General features: G+C 42.5%; 1 protein-coding gene across 2 annotated transcripts; it reads right to left on the bottom strand.

The window, feature by feature from the left end:
- Positions 1-455: 455 nt before the first annotated feature.
- Positions 456-23,382, bottom strand: LOC130521785 (BTB/POZ domain-containing protein kctd15). 2 transcript variants are annotated; one of them, XM_057025588.1, is made up of 5 exons: positions 22,647-23,382; positions 20,164-20,339; positions 15,436-15,580; positions 10,244-10,549; positions 456-3,911 (listed from the first exon to the last, which is right to left on the bottom strand). In XM_057025588.1, exons 1-5 carry the CDS (start codon positions 22,653-22,655, stop codon positions 3,753-3,755), a joined length of 795 nt encoding a protein of 264 aa, XP_056881568.1. In that variant the 5' UTR covers positions 22,656-23,382; the 3' UTR covers positions 456-3,752. The 2 variants fall into 2 exon arrangements, with proteins under 2 accessions (XP_056881568.1, XP_056881567.1); XM_057025587.1 differs by lacking the exon at positions 22,647-23,382 and adding an exon at positions 22,294-22,619.
- Between the last annotated feature and the right edge of the window lie 1,473 nt (positions 23,383-24,855).

The raw sequence follows: 24,855 nt of genomic DNA, 5'->3' as shown, positions 1-24,855 counted from the left end.
AAAAGCTGTTGTGGGTTTTTTTTTGCAAGACAATTTTACCAAAATCAACCAATAATTCTGCTGGCTTCATTTCCATTTCTAACACTGCACATGCTAGTTGAGCGTCGCTGTTCAACTAAGGAAAGTACCCCCAGGTTTCTGCTGCTAATTAAGGAACAGCATTTTTTTTTAAAGATCAAACTATTTAACTGTGTGTAAAATATTGGGGTTTAGGAGCATATTGGTTTTTGCAAGATCTCAGCCCAGTCTCCGGTCCCTCTAGAGCTGTAAACTTCACCTTGAATCAAAGCTTGGGGAAATTAACCAGTTCAGTTAAAGGCCAGAGATTGTCATCTGTGCTGAAGTGATGTGCACCCTGTCGCACACAAACACGAAGCTGTTTAACAGTTCTTAACTACCATAGTTGATGAGTTCTTAAAGTGGGACTGAGAAGGAAGAACAAGACACACCAGATCTACAATACATCCTTTTATTATCTCAAGTATGCAAGAAAAGTCAAATGGAGACATTGTAAATGAACACATGCCCTTTAATACAACACTGCAATTGTTTTAAACACTTTAAATAATATACATTTGCACCTTTTGATACCCTTTGAAATGTCTTAATCCATATTTACACAATGTTATGTTCTGAATTCTTCTCTTTCTTTAGAGGACAGAGAATTCTCCTAAAAAGTCAAGGCTCCCAGTGAGACCCTGATAATTCAATATACAATAGCTATACAAGTGGCCCACGCCAGACGTGAAGTAAATGCCACGTGACACCTTTGAAATGCTGAGCAGTACTTCATGTGCAAGTGCAGCATGTGTACACATCAGTGGAGCTTCCAGTCATGTACAGTCAGTCTTGCTCTGTTGTTTCCCTGATGCTCCAATGAACAAGGGAAACACTATAGATTTGATTATTCCAATGTTTAGCAGACCCAGTTTATAGACCCTTTTACAGCTTCTGAACATGGTGACAATTACTTGTGGGTGGAGCCATAACTGGAGGCCAAAGCAGTCACTGGACATGGTAACTGACACTTTCAAAAAGACAAAAAAAGATCCCGGGCCCATCTTTTGATCTAAAGCAAAAGGTGCAACATTAATTTAAATATTTTCCTCATTGTCTGTGCTGAAAATTGAAAGTCAACATAGCTAGTAATGTTTACGTGCACATATGTTGTATAAAAGTGTAAACTGCATTTGTTTTTTAACAGTAGAAGCTAGTCTGGTAATACCATAAATAAAATGAACTCATTGCTTTTTTGAAGGTGGCACTTAACAACACAGCATGCTGATATTTTCTGTGGGTTAAGGACCTTCTATTCAGTTAAATTTAGTAACCAGTCATTGGTTTGCCTCCAGTGACGCAGTTGTTTCTCTGACGGTTAATGGCATCACACCACGATGATGTAAAAGGGTTTATCTCCTGGAGATGTGGCATCACATTTACATCAGCCACAACAGAGTTTAGCATGTTGTGCCCCATGTGCTCTGCTTTTTTTGTCCTCACGTGAGCCTTCCCACATCATACTAGTGAAATCAAAGTTGTCTGAATTGGCAGCAGAGTGACGCTGCCTGGATCTACAGTATGTTCTGAGTGTTCTCAGATTTTACTCATCAGTTTGTTGCTTGGCTGCCATGCAGTTCCAGCGAGCTGTCACGTTTGGAAAACCAGGGAATGGGAATGACACAGCAGCAAGGTGTGCAACCAGAGGGAGTGGTGGCGGCAGTGGTGGTGTGTGGGTGAACCCAACATGCTTCGGCACATAAAAAGACCTGGTTGACCATTCCGTTTGAGGCCACTGGATGCAAAGACACGGGCTGCTGGCAGGTTGCAACAAATATGGTAAGATAGATACTCCAGAGAGAGCACACTGGACTGGGAGCTACACACACTGTACATTGACCTCGTCTTCAGTGTCCACTTAGTTGACTCGTTTAATATCAGGGCCACATGGTCAGAGGAAGAATCGCACATTTAACCTATGAAGTTATAAAAATAAACCTGAATTGAAGTAAAACCAACTGTGGGACTTATGGAACAAGAAACAGCATGTTTAAGTTACACAAATATGAAGCATATAAAAATTTGCCTCGTCCCATTTTTTTTTTCCTTTTCGATCCAGAAATGTTGAGAACAGTAAAAGAATAAGAGCAGGACAGAGTAAATGCCACCCACTCGCCTCTTTGTGAGTAATGCGCCAGTGCTAGGAGTGGAGTTCACTCTGGGTTCTGCCTCACACACATGTGAGGAGCCACTAAAACAAGGCTTAGAAGTGACAATGTTAGAACGAAAAGACAAAAAAAACCCAAAAAGCCCACAACTTTTAAGTTTCTCTGAAGGTTGTGGGAGCGAGACTCTGCACAAACTGTCAAGACTGGAGGCCTGGAGGAACTTAAGCTGCTATCCATACATTTTGATTGACACATCATCTTCAGCTATAAACTAAAAAGCGATGATGTCTCTGTCCGTACAATCAATAAAATGTGCACCCTGTTTCTTCTGGTTTTGTGAGAATAGGCCAGGGCCACCCGGCAGGAAATACTTAAGTGCAAATAATCTTTTACGTATTTAGAGTACATCTCTTGCTGATGGTGAGATGCACTGGTAAACATCAGCTCTCCACAATGTTCCTCTGGTCTTCAACATTCTTATGCAACCCAAATGTAATAAGATCAGAGCTTCTGCAACTTCAAACTAGATCTTGCGTTTAGAAAACTTTAGTTAAACCGAACAAAGGGCCAGATCAGAGATATGTTTTAGAACTACTAAGCGGAGCACTATTTTATGTGTGCGAAACATTTGACTATAAACAATGTTGAAACGTCCAGGTTTGTTTCCATTCCTGTTCGAACAATGAGACTTTTTTTCTTGGCTCTGAACACACTGCCAGCCAGATCACTTTAGCCACATAGCCCGGAGAAATCAGCGTTTCTGCAGCTACTGCCAAGCGATGCTCTCTCACAGCTCTCAAAGTCTAATCAACCCAACGTTCATACATCCTTCACTTTAGAAAAATGAAAATAGAAAAACTGAAATAATCCTATTTTGAATAATTGTTTATGCAATGTCGTGATAAGAACAGGAAACTGAGCAAGGAGATCACACTTTTTAAACTTCAATTAAAACTGTCAGAAACAATCAATTTTGCCAAACAACACATTTCATGGGGAGAGATGCCTGTAGAGTGAGGTCTGGGGTGGGTTTTGAGATTGATGGTCTTTTGGGAGATAATATCTTCCTGTCTTTATGAACAGCGTTCCATCTGCCAAACATTCCCAGGAACGGAGCAGACCAGAGTTGAGGCCATTAACCTAAGAGACGCCCTCTTACAGAAGCAGAGGTGGACAATGCAGTGCTGAAACCGGGAGTGAAGTGGAATAAAGAAAACCTTCTATATAAACTGGGGGGACCCAGGCTGTGCTGTTGCTGTTAAGTCCAGTTGTTGTTGCTGCTTCCATCAATGTTCCAGATTCTTTGGGTGTTATTAAAGATAATGAAAAACCTTTGCTGCCGATGCTTTTTCTCTCTCTTTGTTTGGTTCTACATTCCCCGTTAAAGTTCTGCAGAGCCAGTGAAGTAAACAAGCCTCTGCTTATACTTCGATACAGTATGTTGGGGTTGCTGGGGGGGGGGTGGGGGGGTGGGGGGGGGGTCGGGTGTTGCTGAGGAGGTTGGGTGGGGGTAGATTTAGGCAGTGAGGGGCAGTTTTGGAAGATAGAAGGTTACATGGGGTCATTGAAAGGGGTTGGTAGGATGCTTTAGTCCAGGGGTTCTTGTTTTATCCTGATGGGAGTGTTGATGGAGAGACTCCGCCGATCCTCACGACACAACACGTACTCGCTGAACTGGGATGAGTCCACACCTCCTCCACAGGATGCTGCCACGCTGAACCCTTTCTGGAAAAGGCGCTCCAAAACCTGATTTTAAAAAAAGAGAGAAGACATTAACAACAGCTGCAGGATTCACTTCTCCCCATTTGTTAGGTTTTATTTACTTATTAGATGCTACAAGATGAAACTTCAGCTTTGCCATACGGGAGTAACTCTGGATGCAGATATCATTACCATGGCGCGATAGCAGTGCCTAAATCCCAAAGTTCAGTGTCTTTCTCTACTGCTTATAGGCTATTTACTTCTATTTAGAATGGAAGAAAGTAGTGACACATCTTTCATCTTGATTTATGTCAATGATACAGACAATTGCACAATAATTAGAAATTAATTTGATTATACTAGACATTTGAAGTTGTCTTTTCAAGAAATAACCACCAGCGATGTGTTGGTTGGTATCATCTTCCCCCATTAGCCTTCCATCATCACCAGGTGTCATTAGCCTCCCTCTACTTGGCTCACAAGCAGTGAAGGGATTAAACCAGCAGGCACCCTGACATCACACCACCTCTGCAATATTCATGCTGTTTCTGCAGGGCTGGCTTCTACGCCAAGGGCACAAACTCAAAGGGATGCAGGAAGTGTTATGTGAGTGAGTGAGTGAGTGAGTGAGTGAGTGAGTGAGGAAGTGAGTGAGTGAGGGAGTCAGGGAGGGAGGGAGTGAGTGAGGAAGTGAGTGAGTGAGGGAGTCAGGGAGGGAGTAAGTTAGTGAGCCAGTGTTAAGGGGCTCTGCATGGTGATTACTGGAGCTCCTAATTTGAGTAATGAGGCTGAGGTGAGAGGAGAAGAGAAGTGAAGTTCGTGAGTGGATGAGAGAGACGGTGACGTGTGGGGAATGAGGATGTGGAGTAATGACTGAGGTGAGTGAGGACAAAACGCTGGAGAGAGCGATGGAGAGGGCATAACTAAATCCCAACAGTTCAAAACTGCCAACTACACGCATGAATCTCTGGCATGCTCCAGGGCTCAGCCGGGGTGGGGACACCTTCCTCTCACAGGTGACACGTGTCACATGAGACAAGCAGATCAGTTAAACAACACAGAGACAGGCACATAACATAATACACATGTAAGCAACTGGCATACAAAGCAATGAGCTGCTTGTCAGTAGAGAGGACGACTTGGAAACATTCACCTTCCTGTTTTTTTGTCCTCTCGCTCTACAAATGACAGCAGACTCTGTAGTTTGTGAGACAGAATGGAGGCAGCCAGCTGATAGTGAGGAGGGCTAATTAAGAGACCTGCCCAAGCATCAAACACTTCCAAATCCATGACAGACGATGGAGGAGCCGTACGTTTATGGAAATGATATTACATAGCCTTCTTTGATCATTGCATCACATTGCATTTTCCCCATCATCTCTTAACACATGTGGGACTGTCATGTTTGGCAGTTTGAATTTGGTCACGGAGGAGAATGGCCTGATCAATAAAGATAGCCTTGTTTCACTTTTATCATTAATGTATAGCAGCTGAAAAGACTTGGGGATATTATTAATGATAGTTTTAGCTTAACTGACTGAAAGAGACCTTAAATATCTTCATATTTTATTCGACACTGTGAATTACTGCCACAGGGGAATAAACAATGCATTGAATAATTAAGATTAATCCAAGCAAAAAGTTTTAGTGTCCACAGGACACTAGCCTGAAATCAGTCCCAGCTGACTGTTGAAAGAAACCAGCCTCTTAAAGCGCTAACACATGTCATGGTGGCTCAGATCAGTGCAGAATACTGCTGGCCTTCACTTCCCAGTTTACCGCCTGTTGGACATAAGTAAAACCATAACAAAATATCCCAAAGGGGAGTTTGACATGAGTTATTTAATTGTGTCACACCAGACCTGATGCATATAGGGAAAATAAAATTAGAGCTTTTTAGCATGTTGCTCTTCTTCTATGTGTCATTTGACAACATTATTGTGACTATATCACAACAACACTTGATTAAAATTCGCTACTTCTATCCTCAACTTTACCACTTCTTCTTGTCATTGGCGGGCTGTTTGATCCACACAGAGTGCAGAAAAATAGCCCCTGCTCACCCTCTTCATCCCCCAGTGATGCTTCTACATCAGAAATATAATAAAACATTCTCACTGTTACAGGTTTGACTCGGCTGCACAGGGATCTTCCCCCCAAACATACGCCTGTACCACTGAGCATAATCCATCTCACTGAGCTGCCATTCAAATCTGGGGTCAAAACAGGGAAGAAAGGAAAATTTATCAGCCTTGCTCTTCCAACCTCCCAGCACTGTGTATCTCCACCGTAGTGATGATAATGCAGGAATCAAAGTGGAAACATCTCAGGGCTGGGACTCAGAGTGCTTATGTAATATTGATGGCCACTGGAGTGCACACATTCATGCGACCTCTCTGGAGGTGCTGAAAGACACTTGGTCTTTATAGCACAGGGCTCAAAGTTAACTGACACATTTGACACACACAGTGTAACTGCACTCAGGGGGTCGCTTGTGTTTAACTATGCACGTCTTCAATATGAGTCTGTGTCATATCATCTGTTCGTCGCTCGCTCAGAACAGCCAAGAAACTCCAACTTTTCTAACTCCAGGTCATCAGCCTGTTTTTTAAGCATAATCTAGAGACAACTTACAGTGTTTGATTTAAACAACACAGCATGATTGTCTTTGCGGATGTGACAAGGTTAATTCTGATACAGTGTGACTTCACACAGCAATTTAGAGGAAGTGGTCCTTCTGGCAAAACAACCTCTAACCTCGGCTGTGTAAAGAGAGGCCGAGGTACACGGAGAGCAGAGATAGCTAATGCTGGGTTTGTTCTCAATGGGACTGCAAGTACAAATCATATAATTCAGATCTAAAATAAAAAATCTGACACTCGCTGAGTAACCTTTTTTTTTCATCTGTGTGAGCTTTGAGGCTCATGGCTCTGTAGTACTGAAATAGTGATTAATCTGTACAGCGGAAATTCTACACAACACTACAATTAGAATCCTGACATATGTTAATTTCATGTCTTTATGTTTGATAACGTTCTTTTCTTTGTGCTCACTTTTTCCTGCAGCTACATTGCTGACACAATAAACAGTGTCCAGTCTTGATCTTGACTGCAAACTGCAGATTAATTTGCTGCCTGTTGATGCTGCGCTGCGCACTGATCTGCACAGGCAGCGCGGAGACCTGTAACCATGGTGGCATTGATATCTTGATCTGTTCCTGAGGTGTTTGCGTGTCCTTGTCTGCTCTGACTGGCTGTGCTTTCTCTTTCTACCCAGTGGTTGATTGATAGAGTGGCAGTGACAAGTAAGAGTGTTGCGAGGTGTTGCATTCACTGCCCGGGCAGCAGGGGGACAGGGAGTCCCTTCTTGGCGACTACGTCTGCTGTCACATTGATGAAGGACGGATTGGCTCTGGTCTGATCTGAGTGTTTTATCATGGTGATGTATGGAGCGGTAGGCTTTGGGACCTGTGTGTATGTGTGTGGTTCTTTGGCTAAATGTTTTCCTTGCTTTAAGTGCAATGGCTGCTTTTTGTTTCTCTAGTGAAGGAACACAACATGTGGCTTGGATTATTCTCCTAAATTCCATTCATGACTTCATAGACAATCACTTGACATTGTGGAGTTGTTGATTCTCATTCTCACATTCAATATGTGAGTAAGGAAGATAGAAGCTGGAGTCCTACTTATAATAGTGTTTCCATATTGAGACTTTCCTTACTATAAATATTGTTATCTTAGAAATAGATGATGTGTATGATAATGCCAAGAGTGTGATACTCTTTAATTGCAATTTAAATAAGTGAGGGACATTAATGAATGATCTTAGGGATGTAAACTTTTATAAAAATAAATCTAAATCTCTGTGCTTGAGCAGTGTGGCTTGGCTTCCGAAAAAGCCCATAGATCAGTTATTTCTGTGCATATACTTATAAATATGCAGTCTGTTTTCATAATCTCCTCTAGAAAGGGTCCAGTCATAAATGCCCAGGGCTTCACCCTCCCCACCCTCTAGCATTTGGGTGCGGTTGTGTATTCTCCTGTGCTGGGGACTGAAAGCAGATCAGAGACTCATTGTCTGGCAGCGTTAGTTGAGGATTATTTTTCGAACCTTTTCTTACCTTCATGGAACAATGAGAGGACAGAATGAGTAAGTTGTTTAGAAAAAAAATCTCCCCTTGCAAGAAAAACACCGTCATCTGCTCCTACCGTCATCATCTATCTACGGTTAATGAACCAGGCCATCTTCCTGTGAATGTGTGGCGTTTGCACATTTTTCACTTTTAAATTTAGATATCTGCATGTCTTAAAGGGACAAGCGCAAGACGGAAAAGGGAACCTCGGGGCGCGTGATGACACTGAGAGAGGCCTTGCTGTGACAAAAGACAGCATCGCTTACAGGAAACCGTTTCTCACCTTCAGGAAAAGCTAAACTCTGAAAAAAAAACCCCAAACCTCCTTTCAGTCCATGTTAGTGAGAGAGGCTCACATTCCATAACCAGTCTCACTGGTAAACAGAGTAGGAAAATGTTGTGTTAGTTGATACGGCCAATTAATTATATTGCAAGTCATTTAAAAATCTATAAAAGAAGTATAAACCGGTTTAGGCTGTTTGAGAAATTGTAAGTATGGTATTAAAAAATGCAATACGTGTATTTCAATTGCCCTGAGCGGTGTTATATTGGAGTCTTTTTTTAAAAGGAGCTGTGTCTTAAAAAGGAGTAAAGCGTAAATTATGCATATCATTTTCACCCTCTTCTCCATTTCTCTTCTTCATCATTTCGCAGGAAAACATGGCCGCAGTCCACACGCGCTTTTGTCCTTCTTGCTCGGCTCTTCTCCCCGGAGGTGATCTCACACACTAGCAGCAGGAAGGTGGAGGTGTCGGAACGCACTAGCCTGCCTGGGAGATGCTCGCTCTAGGCGCTGATGATTCTCTCTGTGTCTGCCTGTTTGTGGCTGTGGCCCCACAATGCATTATATCAATCCTGTGGTGCGAGGTTATCATGTTCAGTGTTTTGCTTTTATGGTCCTCTCTGCTTAAACCTCATTTTCTGAATTTTTAAACATCTGCTTCACACACGCTGCTTTAAATCAAGCAAACCTGCATCAGTAATATACTTATTTACTGCATTAAGGGCGGGAGCTTAAAAAAAAAAAAGCAGGTGCATGTCACAAATGAGCAACCAAGTTCACATTTCACAGCCGCCAAACCTAAAATAGATCCCCCAGAGCATGTACACTTGTTATATACCCCTGGTAATCTCTCGACAAACTGATTGTAGCTCTATCTGAGTTGCTTTTATCGCAGTTAGGCACAAACAAGCTTTAACTTTCAACTGTGACAGAAAGGAGTTTTAAGGGCCACAAATCATACCAGCAACCTCAAAGCAAAGCTCTTAGGCGTGCTTCTATAGAGTCAAAAACCAGAGCACATAGCTTTTATACTGACACCCTCTGTTTGGGCTGAGAGGGTGAACATGAGACATATTCCAGTTGAGGTGGCGCTCGGTGATGCTCTTCGTGCTGCCTGTGCGTTACAGATTTTCGATGTGCTGGAATCAATTCTGGGTTAAATGTGTCTTCAGGTTCACCTGAAAACTGCACCCAATACAGTAAACTGATTCCAGACTGGATTACAAAATTAACTCTCATTAACATGAGAATCCTGCGGACATGATATTATTGCTGCTGTCTGAGGGGGGAAAAAGATGTTGATGCAGTAAACATGATACAAGTGAAAATTACAATTAATCTCAAAGCAGTTTTCAGACCTTATATCATGAATTTAATATGGATGCAATGAGAAATAGGAATTTTGAAAAGCAGAAACCTGCTTAATTAATATGATCATTAAATGTACTTGTAGAATCCCACTGAATTTCTGATGTTGATGCGCTGTAACCGTAAATTAAAGTATTTTATATATTTGTACTGTGTCAAATACAGAAATTATAGTATTATTTTTCAACTTAAAACAAAGCCAATATTGCAGTCAGAAAAAAAAGTCGAAAACTGTTGGATTATCTAATTTATCTCATGTGTTTGTCCACATTGGATTTGTTCTCAAAAGATTCCACATTCCAAAACACAAAAATATGTTTTGGTTTTTAAAAACAGGCATGAGAAGATGAGGGTTCCTGGTTTGAGCCCCAATGTTGACGAAACATAGAAGGTTTTCTGGTAGCAGGGGGAGGTGTCAGAACACCATCAGAGCACTGCCACGGTTCCCTTTAGCAAGGTACCGAACCCACAAATGCTCACATAGGGAGCTGTGATGAACTGGTGACTCATCCAGGGCTGGACCCTGCCTTTGCCCATTGTGTACCCTTCCTGTGACCCCGACACTACCAACATCAATACATCTCAGTGTGTTACCTGTACAGAATTGAGCCTGCAGTAGCCATTGAGTGGAAAGCGGATGACGTGTGTGGGGTCCTGGTTCCATCCCGCGTTGACTGAGTTGCACATAACATCTCCGGTCTCGGGAAAGATCTCCTCAATGAGCACCTTCTCGCCACTCAAAGCGATCCTTTCACCCAGGTCAGGGGTGACACGGACCACCAGGCAGTCACACGGTTGTGCCAGTCGTCGTTGTTCCCGCTCCTGCTTCCAGCGCTCCAGTTCCTTGATCATTGGTGTCAGCTGGTAATAGCGGGCTTCCTCATACAGCAGGTAAAAGTCCTGGAAAATGGAGATTAGTGCAGTGAGTTGGTATTCATGGTCTTGATAATAGTTCAATTTTGTTTATTACCACAGTCATCAGGGGAAAAGCCTTTACTACAGTTAGTATGGCTGAACTATCACAGCATCCTGTTACATAGACTGCAACATGTGATTGGGATTAAAGGGACAGCACTGGTTTAGATCATATTTATCTGACAGATACCAGTTTGCTCAGGTCCATGGTGTTCCCTCCTCATACAGTAGGGTTAGCCATGGAGTTCCTCAAGGTTCTGTACTTGGACCAATCCTCTTCACCTTGTACATGCTTCCCTTAGGGAACATTATTCGGTAGCATGGGATCAATTTTCATTGTTATGCTGATGACACTCAGCTTTATTTATCCATGAAACCAGATGAAACAGAGAAGTTAGTGAAGTTTCAGACCTGTCTTAAAGACATAAAGTCCTGGATATCTTCAAATGTCCTCCTACTTAACTCAGGAAAAACTGAGGTCATGGTGTTTGGTCCTAAATCTCTCAGGGATAGATTAGATCATATGATCACTCTAGATGGTATCTCATTAACATCTAGTCTCTCTGTGAGGAATCTTGGAGTAACTTTTGATCAAAATCTCTCCTTCAACTCACACATTAAATTAGTCTCTAGAAGTGCCTTTTTTCACCTAAGGAATATCACAAAGATCAGGAAACTACTGACGCAGCATGATGCTGAAAAGTTAATTTATGCTTTTGTTACTTCTAGGCTAATAAATAAATATTGATTTGATTTGAACTACAGATTATCTACAGGTTATCTTGGCTTCCTCATAACCCACACAACACACAGCCGAACATTCATCAGCAAGCTGCTTAACCTCTAATTACTCCAGGATTAGCTAGAGTTGAGATACATGGTGGAAAAAGAGGTTACCACTTTTCACGTTTCTGAAGCACAGCAGCCTTTACATGTCTTTGTCAAATTTTACGTATTCTGGTTACATTCCAAACTTCTCCCAAAGAAACAAAGTCAGGAAAAAAACAATAGACAAAGCAATAGTGGCTTTGCCCTCTGACCAGCAGGACTGCACTCTCAATAAAGACAACATAGGCACACTGCAGTGCTACCTCCCATTCGCTATTGGCAGAGCTTTGCTTGCCTTTAGCATGTTTTAGTGAGTTGACTCAAGATCAGGCCATCAATAGGACTCCAGTGAAGTAGGATACTACATTCCGGTGTTCAGACAGTCCGCAGCAGATTGTCTGCCTCTCCCTCCTGGGCTAGGCTTACCAGGGGCCATTTGCCCCTGTGCACTTGCCTCTAATTTCCCAAAAGACCAGATGGCAAAATAATTCCCCACCACCATAAAAGTATGTGAGGGTGGAGGTTTTCTATTGGAGGCAGACAGGAGGTGAGGAGGAGAAGATGTGTGCAAGTAAGGACAATCATCAGCTGAGGAGACTTCTAATGTATTCCTCATATGGAGGGGTTTTATGTTAATGAGCATTGTGGCCCGATGTTAAGCTCCGATTAGAAAAAATATTTAATTAGACTGCACCTAAATGCAGCAAATCTTTTGACTAAACAATTAGTAATTGATGAATCAATGTTTTGATTAGTGTTTTCCTGTGACAAAAAAATGACAACTTAATTAATTAAGAGTTCACGAACTTGCATCACATCATACGGCGTTTATTCATGGGTTTTTTTTCATGTTTTTATTGTGTGTAGATGACTTTATCACCATATGGGAAATTAAGATGTTTTTGTCCTGCTACTGATGTAGCGTAATTTCTTTAATTTAAAGTTATAATATATACTTGTGTTTGTATTTTTAAAACTTCTGAGGCAAATACTGCTTGCGGTTTTTGAGCTCTAAGCAAGGAATTTCGTGGCCCTCAGGAAGATCTGAATGGTCCCACTTTATGTCCAGTGGCAGCACCATTCTTCTTGGTTTCCTGCACAAAAGAATATTTGAAATATACCCACACAGATCTAAAATTTGCTATAAAGGCATTATTTTGAAACGGCACATTGTTCCTATTGTCTGTGTTGATCGAAAATGTTTCTCTGATTCACTGCTCAGTGAAAAAACGGAGCACAACAACACAATGTATCCACCATTAACCTTGTTCCTCTTCTCTGACTGTTTAGCCTTGAAAAACCCCTCTATCATCTCTCCAGCATTGGGACAGCCTTCAGTGAGGAAATGTTAGCAACACCCAAATAAAGCTTCATCTGAATGAGCATTGACACAACACTCACTCAATACACAAGATTTCAAAGTGTGAAAAAAGGGGAGGAGTGAGTCCTCTCTCTTTTGCTCTCTTTCCCCCCTCTCCTGGCCCTCTTGCTGCAGCTGACAAAACTCATACAGAGATGCTCCCCTTCAGGCAGCTCCCTGTATCAAAGTGTTGCTCCTCATCCTTCACAGGTCTGAAGCCATGGATGGATATGTTTTTAACAGGGGTCTGTCTGCAAGGCACTTTAGTCATCTTGAGGAGTGCAGAAAACAACAGAGTAATGCTAAGCAGCCAAGCACCAAGGTGAGGATGAGAGGAAGACAAGGCAAACAGCTCTGTCCTGGCTGCTGGAAATGCCGCTACAGCTGCCAGCTCAATGAGACAATTCATCCCCCAATTCTGTGTCCAGACAGCCCATTTGAGCTTCAGAATAATGATCTGACCCCAGTGCCCACCGGCAAGGCAACATCTCAGAGAAGGACAGAAGGAAGGAGATGCAGCGGGTGAGGCAGATAAAAAGGAGCAGAAGTAAGTGATAAAGCCACTGCGACAGAAAGCAGATGAAGACCTACCACATGTGCCGTATTTGGATGGAAAGCGACTACAGCGGCTCAAGTCGAGGCTCGTGGCTGAACTAAATGGACCAAAACATCAGCATTCTTTTTTCTTTCGTTATCTGTTCAAGACCCAAAAAACACTTAAAGATTTATTAAAGTAAAGAGCAACACACACCTACTGAGGGGTCACACCCGTGACTTCAACTTGACATTGCTTACTCCCTTGTGATTAATTGAACTCTGAATAAATGAGATGGGGGAGAAGATTAATAGTGAATATATTGTTCCAATGTTGTAGGCTGGATTTTTTTCTTTTGCTATTCTGCTCAGACTTTCACATTGATTTAGCTAAACACACAGTACCGTGGCTGCCAGCAGCAGAACAGACTGGGCCCTCTGGCGACGGCAAGCCTGATTATGTTCAGATAAGGACATACTCAATTCCGCCTCGCACTATTTGCATTTTTTTCTCACTTCCCGCCTTCTCACAAATTGAAAGGTATGCAGATCAACATCAGCTAACGTGAGGGGACCGTAATGAGTTGAAACAACGGAGTCGGATGCAGTCTTTTCAAGCATGGTGCCTGATTGGACTGTCAAGACTTCACAGACTGGAAGGGGGAGAGCATGAATACGAAGGGTAAAAACTAATCAGGAATAAGTCAGGACATCATATGCAGAAAATGTTCATTTTGTCTGAGGATCAATGCCCTTTTCAGCCTGTGAAGACTAAAGAGCAGTTTGACCTTACAGTGAAGCAGACGAACAAACCCCAGTAAGGCAGAGAGGTCATACAAATTGAGATGGAGAAGTGGAGAATACACCCTGGAAATAGTATCACAGAACAAAAAGCCTTGAACAGGAAGCTGTGGGCAGAACATACTCTAAGAAGGTTGCAGGCGTTCGTGTGGATACAGCGAGATTACGTGTGAGTAACTCCTCACTGGTTTCAAACAGCTCTAAGTAATATTTTTAGTTGCAATAGATGTAGTGAGCAATAATGATGCACCTTAATGTTATTGTTACTTTTCTGTATTAATTATTTATAATTAAGGTGGTGTCATAAATATAAAAACTGGATTATGATAATAATGCAGAAACATGCAAATTGATCATTATAAATAATTAAAACATATTAGATGGGAAAATTAGTTTGTCCCCAAAATAAATATGAACAGAATTTTGCATCCACTAGATGGCCCTAAGTAGAATCCACATATTATCATATTGTGGGGGTCCTCCAGTGCACTGATGAGTGTGATGGAGAGGAAATATTTCAAATATTTTCCCATCATTTAGCTCTCTGTATAATAGTTACAACCAAAGCACGTCCTGGTTACAGTCAGCAGAAAGTAGCTATTTTATGAATTAGTATCAAAAATACATTTTATTTTACTTATAGCCTAATTAAAAACCGATGACGTCGGATTCTTAAGGTCCACAATGATTAGTGTTTATGTTAACTTAAACATAAATGGACTCCTTCAGCCCCACATCAGGCACCGGGTATGTTCAGCCTTGCTCCTCTAATACTAGGCAAAGAAAGCAACATGACAGGGATGCATCTATGGCACAAATGGTCCTGAATGCAGCTGCATCAGCTCTCTCAACTAGGTCCTGACTGTCAGTGAGATCCCCCCTGTGAGGAAGTCAGTCAGATCAGCAGGCTGTTCCACCTGCTCTCACCTCTTCCGAAACCACTTTAAGTGGAAAAACAACAGCTAAGGGCTTTTGGCGCACACAGGCCTCACTTAGTCTGTTAGCACTTTACCTCATCACCCACTGTACGCTCCAGTTGAACTGGATCCATGTTTCCTTTGTAGCTCTCTACAACGTTTCCTAATTACTGCTTATGCCGGATGGGAGGATGATGATGAGTGTACACTGGTGACTGTGTAAGGGTGAGTTGAAAACTCCTGAACGGTTAGCATTAATTACACAAGCACAGTTCACACTTGAGTGTAATCTGAAGAAAATCACATGCTGCAGCACGTTGGGGTAGACGGATCATTGTGCCTGAGCTTTAAGTACTGTTATGTTGTTACAAGCGTGAGCTGATGTTACCGTAGACACAATACAGCTGTAGTGTTGCGGTGCACAGTTGTACCTTGAAGTCTTCTGGAAGGAGCAATTTGCTGGTCCTGAGGAAACTGAGAATGTAGCGGAATATCTCGCCGTCCCGATCTATGAAGTAGTGCTGCTTCAAGCTGTCCAACACGATGGGCTCGGTGCCATTGAACAGACGACTGATTCTGAAAATTGAAATCAGCGTACACACACACACACACACACACACACACACACACACACACACGCACATACAGAATGAGCCAGCTTCTGTGAAATGCATGAAACAATTACCCTCCATTTATTTTTCAATTTTATTAGCACTAAGCTTGAAATATATTAGCGTCCCAGGTTGAAACAAGGGGCTCAAGGCACAGTACCTCCATTCCAGACTCGTTTGAAGTGTCCCTTCTGCATAGAGATTATAACAACACATATGCTTGCTTGCTTGTACTTACAGAAATTAATGGCATGAATGCAGCATTACAGCTCTATTATTGCTTCTGTCAGAAGACTGCAAATGAAACACGGCTAGATGGTAGAGGCCTACATACTAATGTGGGAAAAGCATCTGGGAAAAATAACCCCACTTCCTTTATTATGAATGCAATCCAACAAATGCAACCTAAATGCAATCTATCTATCTATCTATCTATCTATCTATCTATCTATCTATCTATCTATCTATCTATCTATCTATCTATCTATCTATCTATCTATCTATCTATCTATCTATTGATTTATTTAAATGTTATTTTGGTTATAACATATGCAATGATTCTTGCATTTTTCTTTTATCTGTACAAATTTATAAAGGTTAGTTTGTTAAAGGCAAAGCTTACAGAAGATGTATGGTAAAAATATAACGATAATAACAATATGTGAAATTCAATATCTTATTTTTTATTAAAATAGTGATGCAGTTCAGCTTTTACTAAAAACTGCAAAGCTTTTGCTGAAATAATCCCACACATGTTGCTGCCTCATTAAGTGCATTTCCACACGCCTCTAAATGGAACTACGCTTCTTGCTCCCACAGTTAACCCCTTCCACTGTATTTCAAGATTAAAGGGCTGCAGCTGAGGTTTGGCTACGGGGGCTCATCAAGGCAAAGATTGGAAATAGCTGTTATCTTTAAACTTTCATCACACCGCGTTGGTGCCGTGCCTGCAGATACACTGAGACACATATTCATTTCCAGTCACCTTTATGTGGTCTCTCTGTCTCTCAACTGGCTCCCCCTCTCACTCTTTTAATAATCTCATACGACCCTCCTCCCCAAATGATCGGTTTGTTCTATGTGGTAAATAGCAAGGTATCACTGAATCTTTTAAGCAGAAAAATAATTTAATTTCTCTTTTCTGCTAAACACTTTCACTGCACAATGCATATCAATGACAGAGCAGTGTCACCATTTTGATGCAACCAGCAGTGGATAAATGACTGTCCAACTTATGTGCCACCAAAACTCATTCACACCTGCTGGCAAATAGGCAACCTCATGGCTCTGCCCAGGCGCTGGCATCGGCAAACTCTATTACAAGACAGTGGAATACAGCCAGCAGCAGTACCGCCTTAATTCACACATTCCATTTTACAATTACAATCCTCCACTTTGTAGCAGTGTGTGTTACTTGGATCCAGTGGCCGTATCATGCATCATCTGACCTGAATGTGTCACCTCAACACGCTGAGGCCATCATGTAACATTCAGTGTCAAGAGCAAAGATGGTTTGCCTCTCTCCTCTGATGCCATCCCTTCTCTCTTTCAAACTCCCTCTCTCTTTCTTTCTTTCACTCCCTGTCTCCATCCTTCTCCCTGACTCGCTTTCTCTGGAAATCGATGCAAAATGCTTTATAAAAAAAACCCAATACTCATCTCCCTGTTTTGCCCGAGGTGTTCCTTTCTCATATGGTCTTGCAATTCTTCCAGCTAGAATTTCACCATACCCCTCCAGGCTAACTCTGTTTTTCATCTCCACTTTTTTAAAAAGCAATTAAAAAGCTGCCTGTTTTTCTTTTTCTTTCCCCTCTCGTCTACTCTCTCTTTCTCCCCTCTTTCTCTTGGTTGGTCTCCCCATTTCTTTCCTTTCTGTCCCTGAATTGGAAGGGGTTGATTTTGTGAAATAGGGTGTGTGTGTGTGTGTGTGTGTGTGTGTGTGTGTGTGTGTGTGTTGGGTGGGTGGGGGTTGATAACAAAGAGAAAATTAGCAGAGCCCAAATAAGCTTCAAAACATGCAGAAATTGACAAGGGAAAAGAAAAAATATAAAATTAGACTAGAACCACAGATGATAAATGTGAAAACAATATTCAGTAGGAGACGGCGTGCCTGAACTGCACAGAAAAAAACAGTTGTGGAGAGGGAGTGATGGTGGGTGTGGGAGGTCACCCAGGACAGGAACAACTCAGATATTCCACCCCTGCAATGTTGAGTGAGGGCAGGTAGCAGGGCAGTGGGTGGGCACTTCATGTTGCAGTGACTATGAGTGTCCAGCTGGGGGCCAACAGAGTGGCTATGTAGGTATCAGTGGATACACATGCAAGAAGGGATGCTCATGTGCATGTGAAGAATGCCTAGTACATACTAACTTTAAACTCAAGCACAGATTTCCCCCACTCGAGAGAGTCTGAAGCCACGGCCGAATTAGTGCTAAAAAAAATGCAAAAACATGAAACTCAGGAATCTGTCTTCTAAACTCATTTAAGGAAATGGATCCAGATATTTTTAAATGATTTTAGCAAAATTTAGCGGTTTTAGTAGAATAAAGAGGAGAACAAAGTCATGGATAGAGCAGGGATCATTCAATCTTGGAGACACAGTAGTCTCTTCAGCAGAGTGGAAAAATGTCCAGGGGTCCTTTCAAAATAGCTTCCTTGCATGTAGAACACTTCCCCTAATTTTCCCAGCTTCTGCTGAAGTGTCGCTTCGCCTGTCCTCTACCAGAGTTATACAGGGCGCATCAATGTTTCATGACCTCTGTCCCTTTATATGGGCCGCACAGAAGAAGATTAACAACTGCACATTAGTTACTAGACTAACTTTCTCTCTGCATGTTACATTATTTAGAGCCCAATCCATTAAAAGTGATCATCAAATTTCTTTAATCCAGCTATTTAAGAGTGTATGCTTTTGCTTTCGCAGCACGGCCCAGACATGGCTGAGCATGGCTTGTACGGCTATGCCAGCATTTTGCTTTCTGCTGTCAGCCATTATCCTAATTCACACAAAAGGGCCCCTCCTTTTCACTGGCTCCAGTGGAAAGTGGAGCCCTGAGGGCAACTGTACACTGAGGAGACTGAGGGAGAAACATGGAGAGTGTGCACGTGTGTGTGTGTCAGAGAGAGAGAGAGAGAGAGAGAGAGAGAGAGAGAGAGAGAGAGAGAGAGATAAAGATCCAGAGTGTGAAAGACAAAAAAGAAAGAGAGTGAGAGGGCAAAGGAGCATGTGAATGAGAGAGAAAGGGGTAGAGAGAGAGAGAGAGGAGAGAGAGAGAGAGAGAGAGAAAGCTCTGGTTTCTGATCTTTACCCTCACTGGAAAAACACTGTTTGGGTGCTCTGACATGATTCTGTGCTTCATTTGTATGGTGGCCTGCGTGTATGCCACCAAAAGAAAGACCACTTTGTGAAGTGCAGAGGCACAAAACACAACCACCCCTGTAGTTAAACAACTATCTGAGGTATGGTCGAACATGCTTATTAAAGAAACTGTTTTAACATGTACGAGAGCACATATGACCAGACGCCATGTGCTCAGACTGCCACATGAAATATTAAAAAAGTATGAATAAAAACACATGCTTAAAAACAAAGTGTGAGTTGTCTATTTTCTGTCCTTGTCTGAGCTTTGTTTTTCTCATGACATCTTGTAGTGAGGAACAAAATGAGAGTTGTCAGGGATTTCCTGTCAGTGGACTCTATGAATATCAAGACTTTATTACCAAGGGATTATGTGGATTTCTTCTTTTCTCTTAGCCAATTTGGCATCCTTTCCAACAACCTAGTGATTGTTAACACTGGCTCACATGGGAATCTGTGAATTTATGCAGAAATGAAGAGTACAAAATATTGAATGTTACACAACTGAGGTGAGAGGAGAAGTGGGTGTCCTCAGATTATCTTTATTTTGAAGAGGTGAAGTCTGCAATCAGCTGAACAAAGGTTATCACATGTGTTTGTGGGTTTGCGTCCAGAGCTGCTACTTGTTTGAGATGGAGTTAAGAATGTGAAGAAAGAGGGAGGTTAGATGCTGAAGAAAAAGACTATTATTCTCCTGAGACATCAGAAATCACTTTTTTATCTGTTCATGGGAACATCCATAAGTGACAGTTTTGAAGGAGTAATATTTTAACATAGATCACCAGGCAAGAATGACCAGAATATGATGCATAAACATGGAAACTTCCATAATAAATGTGTTTAAGTCAGGAACTGAACTGGACGCACACACTGTGCCTTCAACTCAAAACGGGAAATGAACAGATAGTTTAAAAGAGTTTTAGATATTTGCTTTGAATCTTCAGGGTTAAGAAAAATATATATAATCAGCGAGGGTTTATAAAAATAAAAGAATGAAAATTGCTAAAAAAGAAACTTGAACACTTGATTTGCTATCGTCATAATTCAAGTTGTCACTGACACTATAATTACCATTTGTTCAATCAAAGTGCGCAAAACTGAATCAAACTGCACAAAACCGAAGTGGACAAATCAGACAAAAAGAATTCCAAACTGCTTCATAAAAAGAAAAGCGAAAGGTTGTGTCTTACCTTGAGTCTGGGTACTTGGTGAGGGTCGCCAGGCTGCTTGTATACATGTGTCCCCCGACGTCGATGTGCACCGGAGCGTTGGCTTTGGTCAGCTGAGCCGGCAGAGGAATCCCCTGAGCGGCCAGAGGAGAGACCGGAGACCGGGTCAGAGACAGCCGTGACATGCTTCTTCCCTCCTGAAAGCAAGTGTACAGGAAAGCCATGGGAATATTGACGACTAGGGGAACGAGAGCTCAGTGATCCTACACAGGGAAGAAGGTAGTCTCCGTTCTGAATTCTATCAGATCACTTCCATGACTGTCTGGTCGCATATTTAGCTTGGAAAGTATTGCCACCGCTCTAATTAAGTATGTTTGCATCTTTTCATGCAGCACTGGAGGCGAGGATAGGAGGATGCTTATTAGAGAGAGAGAGAGAGGGGGGGGGGGGGGGTAAGAGAGAGAGAGGGAGAGAGAGATTGACGGAAAGAAAGAGGGAATGTTAGGTGTCAGCCTCCGGGGGAATAAAACAAACTGCTGCTGCAATATTCTAATTAAAGGTCGCTGTATGTGTTAGATGTGATGCGTCCAGACACACCAACCACCAATCTGAGAGCAGAACCAAATAGAAGGTGGGGGCGCGCACAGGCACATCCACAACAAAGCCCAAGTCTATGGTTTGGCAAGTAACGAGATACACGTCGGCATGCTGGGGTCGGTGCGCCAGCAACGAGTCCACTCCATTAACGCATCGCCGGCAAAGGTCCAAACTATGCGTCTATCCCGCATGTGAGGTGGAGTTATTTAAAACTCGTAGTTGATAGCTCATGAGAATACCAGTGATAGGCTAATAAGAATGCGGACTGTGGGCGCACATATGTGGAGAAAGGTCCGTTCGGGGCGACATTCAATAGAATAATAAGAAAATTCAACTGAAAGTACCACTGGTTGGTTCCTTAATGTTTCCTGGCCAAACTAGTGCCCCTGTCGATATTCCGGTGCCCTTTTATGTCACCATACTTCATATAAACCGCTGAGCCGAACCAAAGTACTTCATTTAAAAGGCAAATGAGCTACTATCTTTTCAGCATAATATTGAATATGGGAATATTCTATTTAACCGAGTATCTGATATAACTATAGCAAATAACTATATTATTTGAAATATATTTTCACTTGGAAAAAGGGGTCACAGTTTCCCCATTGGCCATCTGTCGCCCCGGGCCTGATTGTCACACAACCGCCCCGACGCAGAAAGCCAGAGAACTTTGAATAATGCTTTTCTGCTTGAAACAGAGTGAGATAATGCCATTGTATCCTCCAGTAAATCAGCAGAATGACCCGTGTGCTGTTACACATATGGACTGTTTTACTGTCACGCCTGCTGAAGCGAAGGCCGCCGTGAAAGTTCAGATCAAGCCCGTCGGCTCTCAGGGAAGAGCTCCCGGCCACAAAAGGAGACTGGATATTTGCTTCCTAAGGGTGTAACCCGCTGCACAGCAATACCGTGTTCGTTTAATACGATTACAGGGAGACGAGATTACATTTCAAATCCAAGGGAAAAACAGGGAACACAAAAAAAGAAAAAAAAACTTGGAGGGATCGAGAAGTTTGGGAGTAGCGGACTGTCCCACCTCGAAACGGACATTATCTCTGCTTTTCTCACCAATCATTTATCACATTAAAAACAAAACGACCACATAAGTCCATCCAATTTTACATCCAATCACTGTTTCACTTTGTTTTTTTTAATCATTTCTACTCAATTTCACTTTGATCTCTCTCTCTCTCTGTCACACACACACACACAACACACACACACACACACACACACAAAATATCCGTAACGACAGAAACAATCGTGTACAACCTCATATCTACATGAATAGCCTGCGCTCTACCCTTAACAAAATTCTCAACATGGCGTCTTATTCCCGCTGCACGATTAAAAGCACATTTCATCACTCGCTTAATAAAATCCACATGGGAGAACTGTCCAATCTGTGCAAAAAAAAAAAAAAAAAAAAAAGAGGGTGGGAGCTTTTAAGGTCCAGCAGCCTTTCCGTTACTTTCCGCCACCGTTTGACTAAACCACAGACTGCTGTGCGCGTAAAAACACATTTGCTTCTCTTGGGGAAAAAAAACACCCTACCGTTTCAAACATTGTATGTAGGGAGTCCAGAGGAGATCCGAGCTGGCGGTCAGTCCCAGTCGCTGTCCGCGCGTAAACCCAAATATTTTCAATTCGTTTTTCCAAATGCCGCGAGTTACCAGAACAACTACACCGCCATCCAGCTCCAACGGCAGCCTAGTCTGTCGCACAGGAGAGCCCAGTCTTTTCTCTGAATGCCACACACACGCACAGAAAGCTGCTATCTAAAAGATACAAGGCTGTGTCCGGCGTGGACTGCTTGCAAGGAATCTCTGATGCTTTATATTGGAAGAGTGACTCGACCTGTCCTCACCGAGCTTCTTTGTAGCAAAGCGCACAGGAAGCGTCCTTACCTTGTACATAGATGATGATCTCCTTCCCCTTCTCTGCTCTTATTGGGATACGCGTAAAAAAAAGGTGCGCTCTTGTTCGAATCCTGCTTCGTGTTTCTGCTTCTTGTCTGCTTTTTTGCCTAAATGAAACTGCCCTTGTTCTTTGTTATGAAAAGAAGAAAGCCAATAATCCTTCTCCAAATAACAGAGCAGAGCTATAAAAGAAGATTCTTGCTCCGGGCTGCCCAAGCGCCTCTGGGCCAGGGATTAGGCTACAATTAGCTCAACTCCACTCTCTCGCCCAGGCAATTTTCTCAGGGAAGAAAATGTGATACCTCCTATTCCAGAAACTATGCCTGCACAGAAAGGACAACTTATCTTTACCCCCTGCAAAAGTAGATCGTTCTGTCTAACGGTGTAAAGTTGTGATTTAGATGGTTTAAGACACCTAACAGGCAGCTGGGTTTTCGCTGAACAGATTCAGAGCAGCAAAAAGCAGGTTTTAATCATTGTCATAACGGTTCACCAGGCAGAGCTAGTGGGCACTCATTTCCATCTCCATTCTAAATTTAAAGTTTAAAGCCATGCGAGCTGCCATAGCTCCACTCGCAACGCGCAATTATGGCAGAGTAACTTGTTGATAAAGTCCGAGCAGGAAAAATATGCTGAAAATGATGAGATATCCTTGAACCGATCTTTCATGCAGCGATCTTTTCCCCCCGCGTCGCCGTTCTCTCCCTCTCTCACTGTGTTTCTCTCCCCCCTCTCTCTCACTCTCTCTCTCTCTTGCCTTAATGTCTGGAGTTGTAACGCCAAATTTCCTGCAGGCCTTCAAAACCAAATGACGTCTATGGACATGCATGCATGCTGCTGCAGAGAGCGCCCTCACAACCTGCCTGCAGCCAAATGCGCCATTTCAATTATAGTACAGGGCTTAGATGGAGATATCTGCCCAGAACCCCCCAACACACACACACACACACACACACACACACACACACACCACACACACACACACACACCACACACACACACCACTGAAAGCAGACAGCTTCCAGACTTTTGGAGGAATGAGATTTTGTTGGATCGTCGTTGTTTAAGATAGTCGTCAACTTGCGCGCCAGTTTGTTTTTGCGCCGAGGAAGAGGAGAGTCGGGCAGGTGCGCACGGATCCACGATCAATTATTTATTTGCGTGTTTGTTTATTTGTGGGTAAATAACTGTGAATAATTGATGCAAGATTGAGCTCAGTAATTAGGAGTTTGTAAGGCAACATCCTCGGAGATGTGCGACAGGCCTCTTCGTTTCTAGATATTTGGCGCCAACCAGCGTAAGAAGTTATTATTGGTCAATGGAAAAATCGCCTCGGTTTCTTGGAGAATCTGTTTAGATAAATTTAATATTCGATTAAATCAAAAAGAGAAATATGGTTTCTTGTTGGGGTTTTTTAAGGACAGTTTTTCTTCTGCTGTGCTCACGTTTATATTGCTGCTAATAGTAAATTTCTGACATAGCTGGTTGAAGTAACGTTCGTGCTGATGGACAGACAGCGCGATCAGTGCGGCGCCTCTATCATCCCGTCTTTGTAATTAGACAGAGCTCAGAGCGCTCCCATCTCCCCCCTGGCTCAGATTTGTTGTTTCCAGAGGTACAAACTGGAGGGGGAAACGGCATTTTTTCCTCTCATTAAAAGAAACAAGCCTGCAGTTAGTTCAATTACAAGAAGTATGGAGGGTGTTGTAAATTTAAAGATTTAAATAGCTTACAAAATGGCCCCGGGCCTCATCAGTTAATTTCCTTAATTTATGGATTTTAGCGGCGTGTGTATGTGAAAAGGAGGAACTAGGTCATCTTGATAATTTGCATAGTGATTTGCTCCAACATTTCACCACAGATCCACGAATCTGACCCTCTGCGACCACGATCTCCTCGACCCTTCCATTACGAAACACACAGGTGACTTGTGACCGACGCCTTCTCTAATGCGTGGCCCCGGTGCACAGAGCGTTCATTATTGGTCTCGCCAGCAGACAGAGAAAACGACTCGATTATAGTTTTTACTAAACGACCCTTCGGCTGAACCACACCATACTTGAAAACTTTTCCTCATGATATATTGGTAATAGTAAAGGACAAGTCCAAAAAGCTTGCATTTAGCCTCATTGAGACAATGTTTCCTACTAAAGCGAATGCAATTATGCATGGCCTTTTTGAAAACAAGAGCGCGGCC

The sequence above is a fragment of the Takifugu flavidus genome, chromosome 2 (assembly GCF_003711565.1).
Source record: "Takifugu flavidus isolate HTHZ2018 chromosome 2, ASM371156v2, whole genome shotgun sequence".
NCBI classification, from domain to species: Eukaryota; Metazoa; Chordata; class Actinopteri; order Tetraodontiformes; family Tetraodontidae; genus Takifugu; species Takifugu flavidus.
The sequence above is the reverse complement of the archived record's forward strand: the minus strand, read 5'-3'. Positions and strand labels throughout refer to the sequence as shown.

Coding starts and splice junctions, on each gene's coding strand:
- LOC130521785 (XM_057025587.1), bottom strand. Junction 15,581..20,163: donor ACCAAGTACCCAGACTCAAG/GTAAGACACAAC, acceptor TTCAATTTTCAG/AATCAGTCGTCTGTTCAATG. Junction 10,550..15,435: donor TCCTTCCAGAAGACTTCAAG/GTACAACTGTGC, acceptor TCCATTTTCCAG/GACTTTTACCTGCTGTATGA.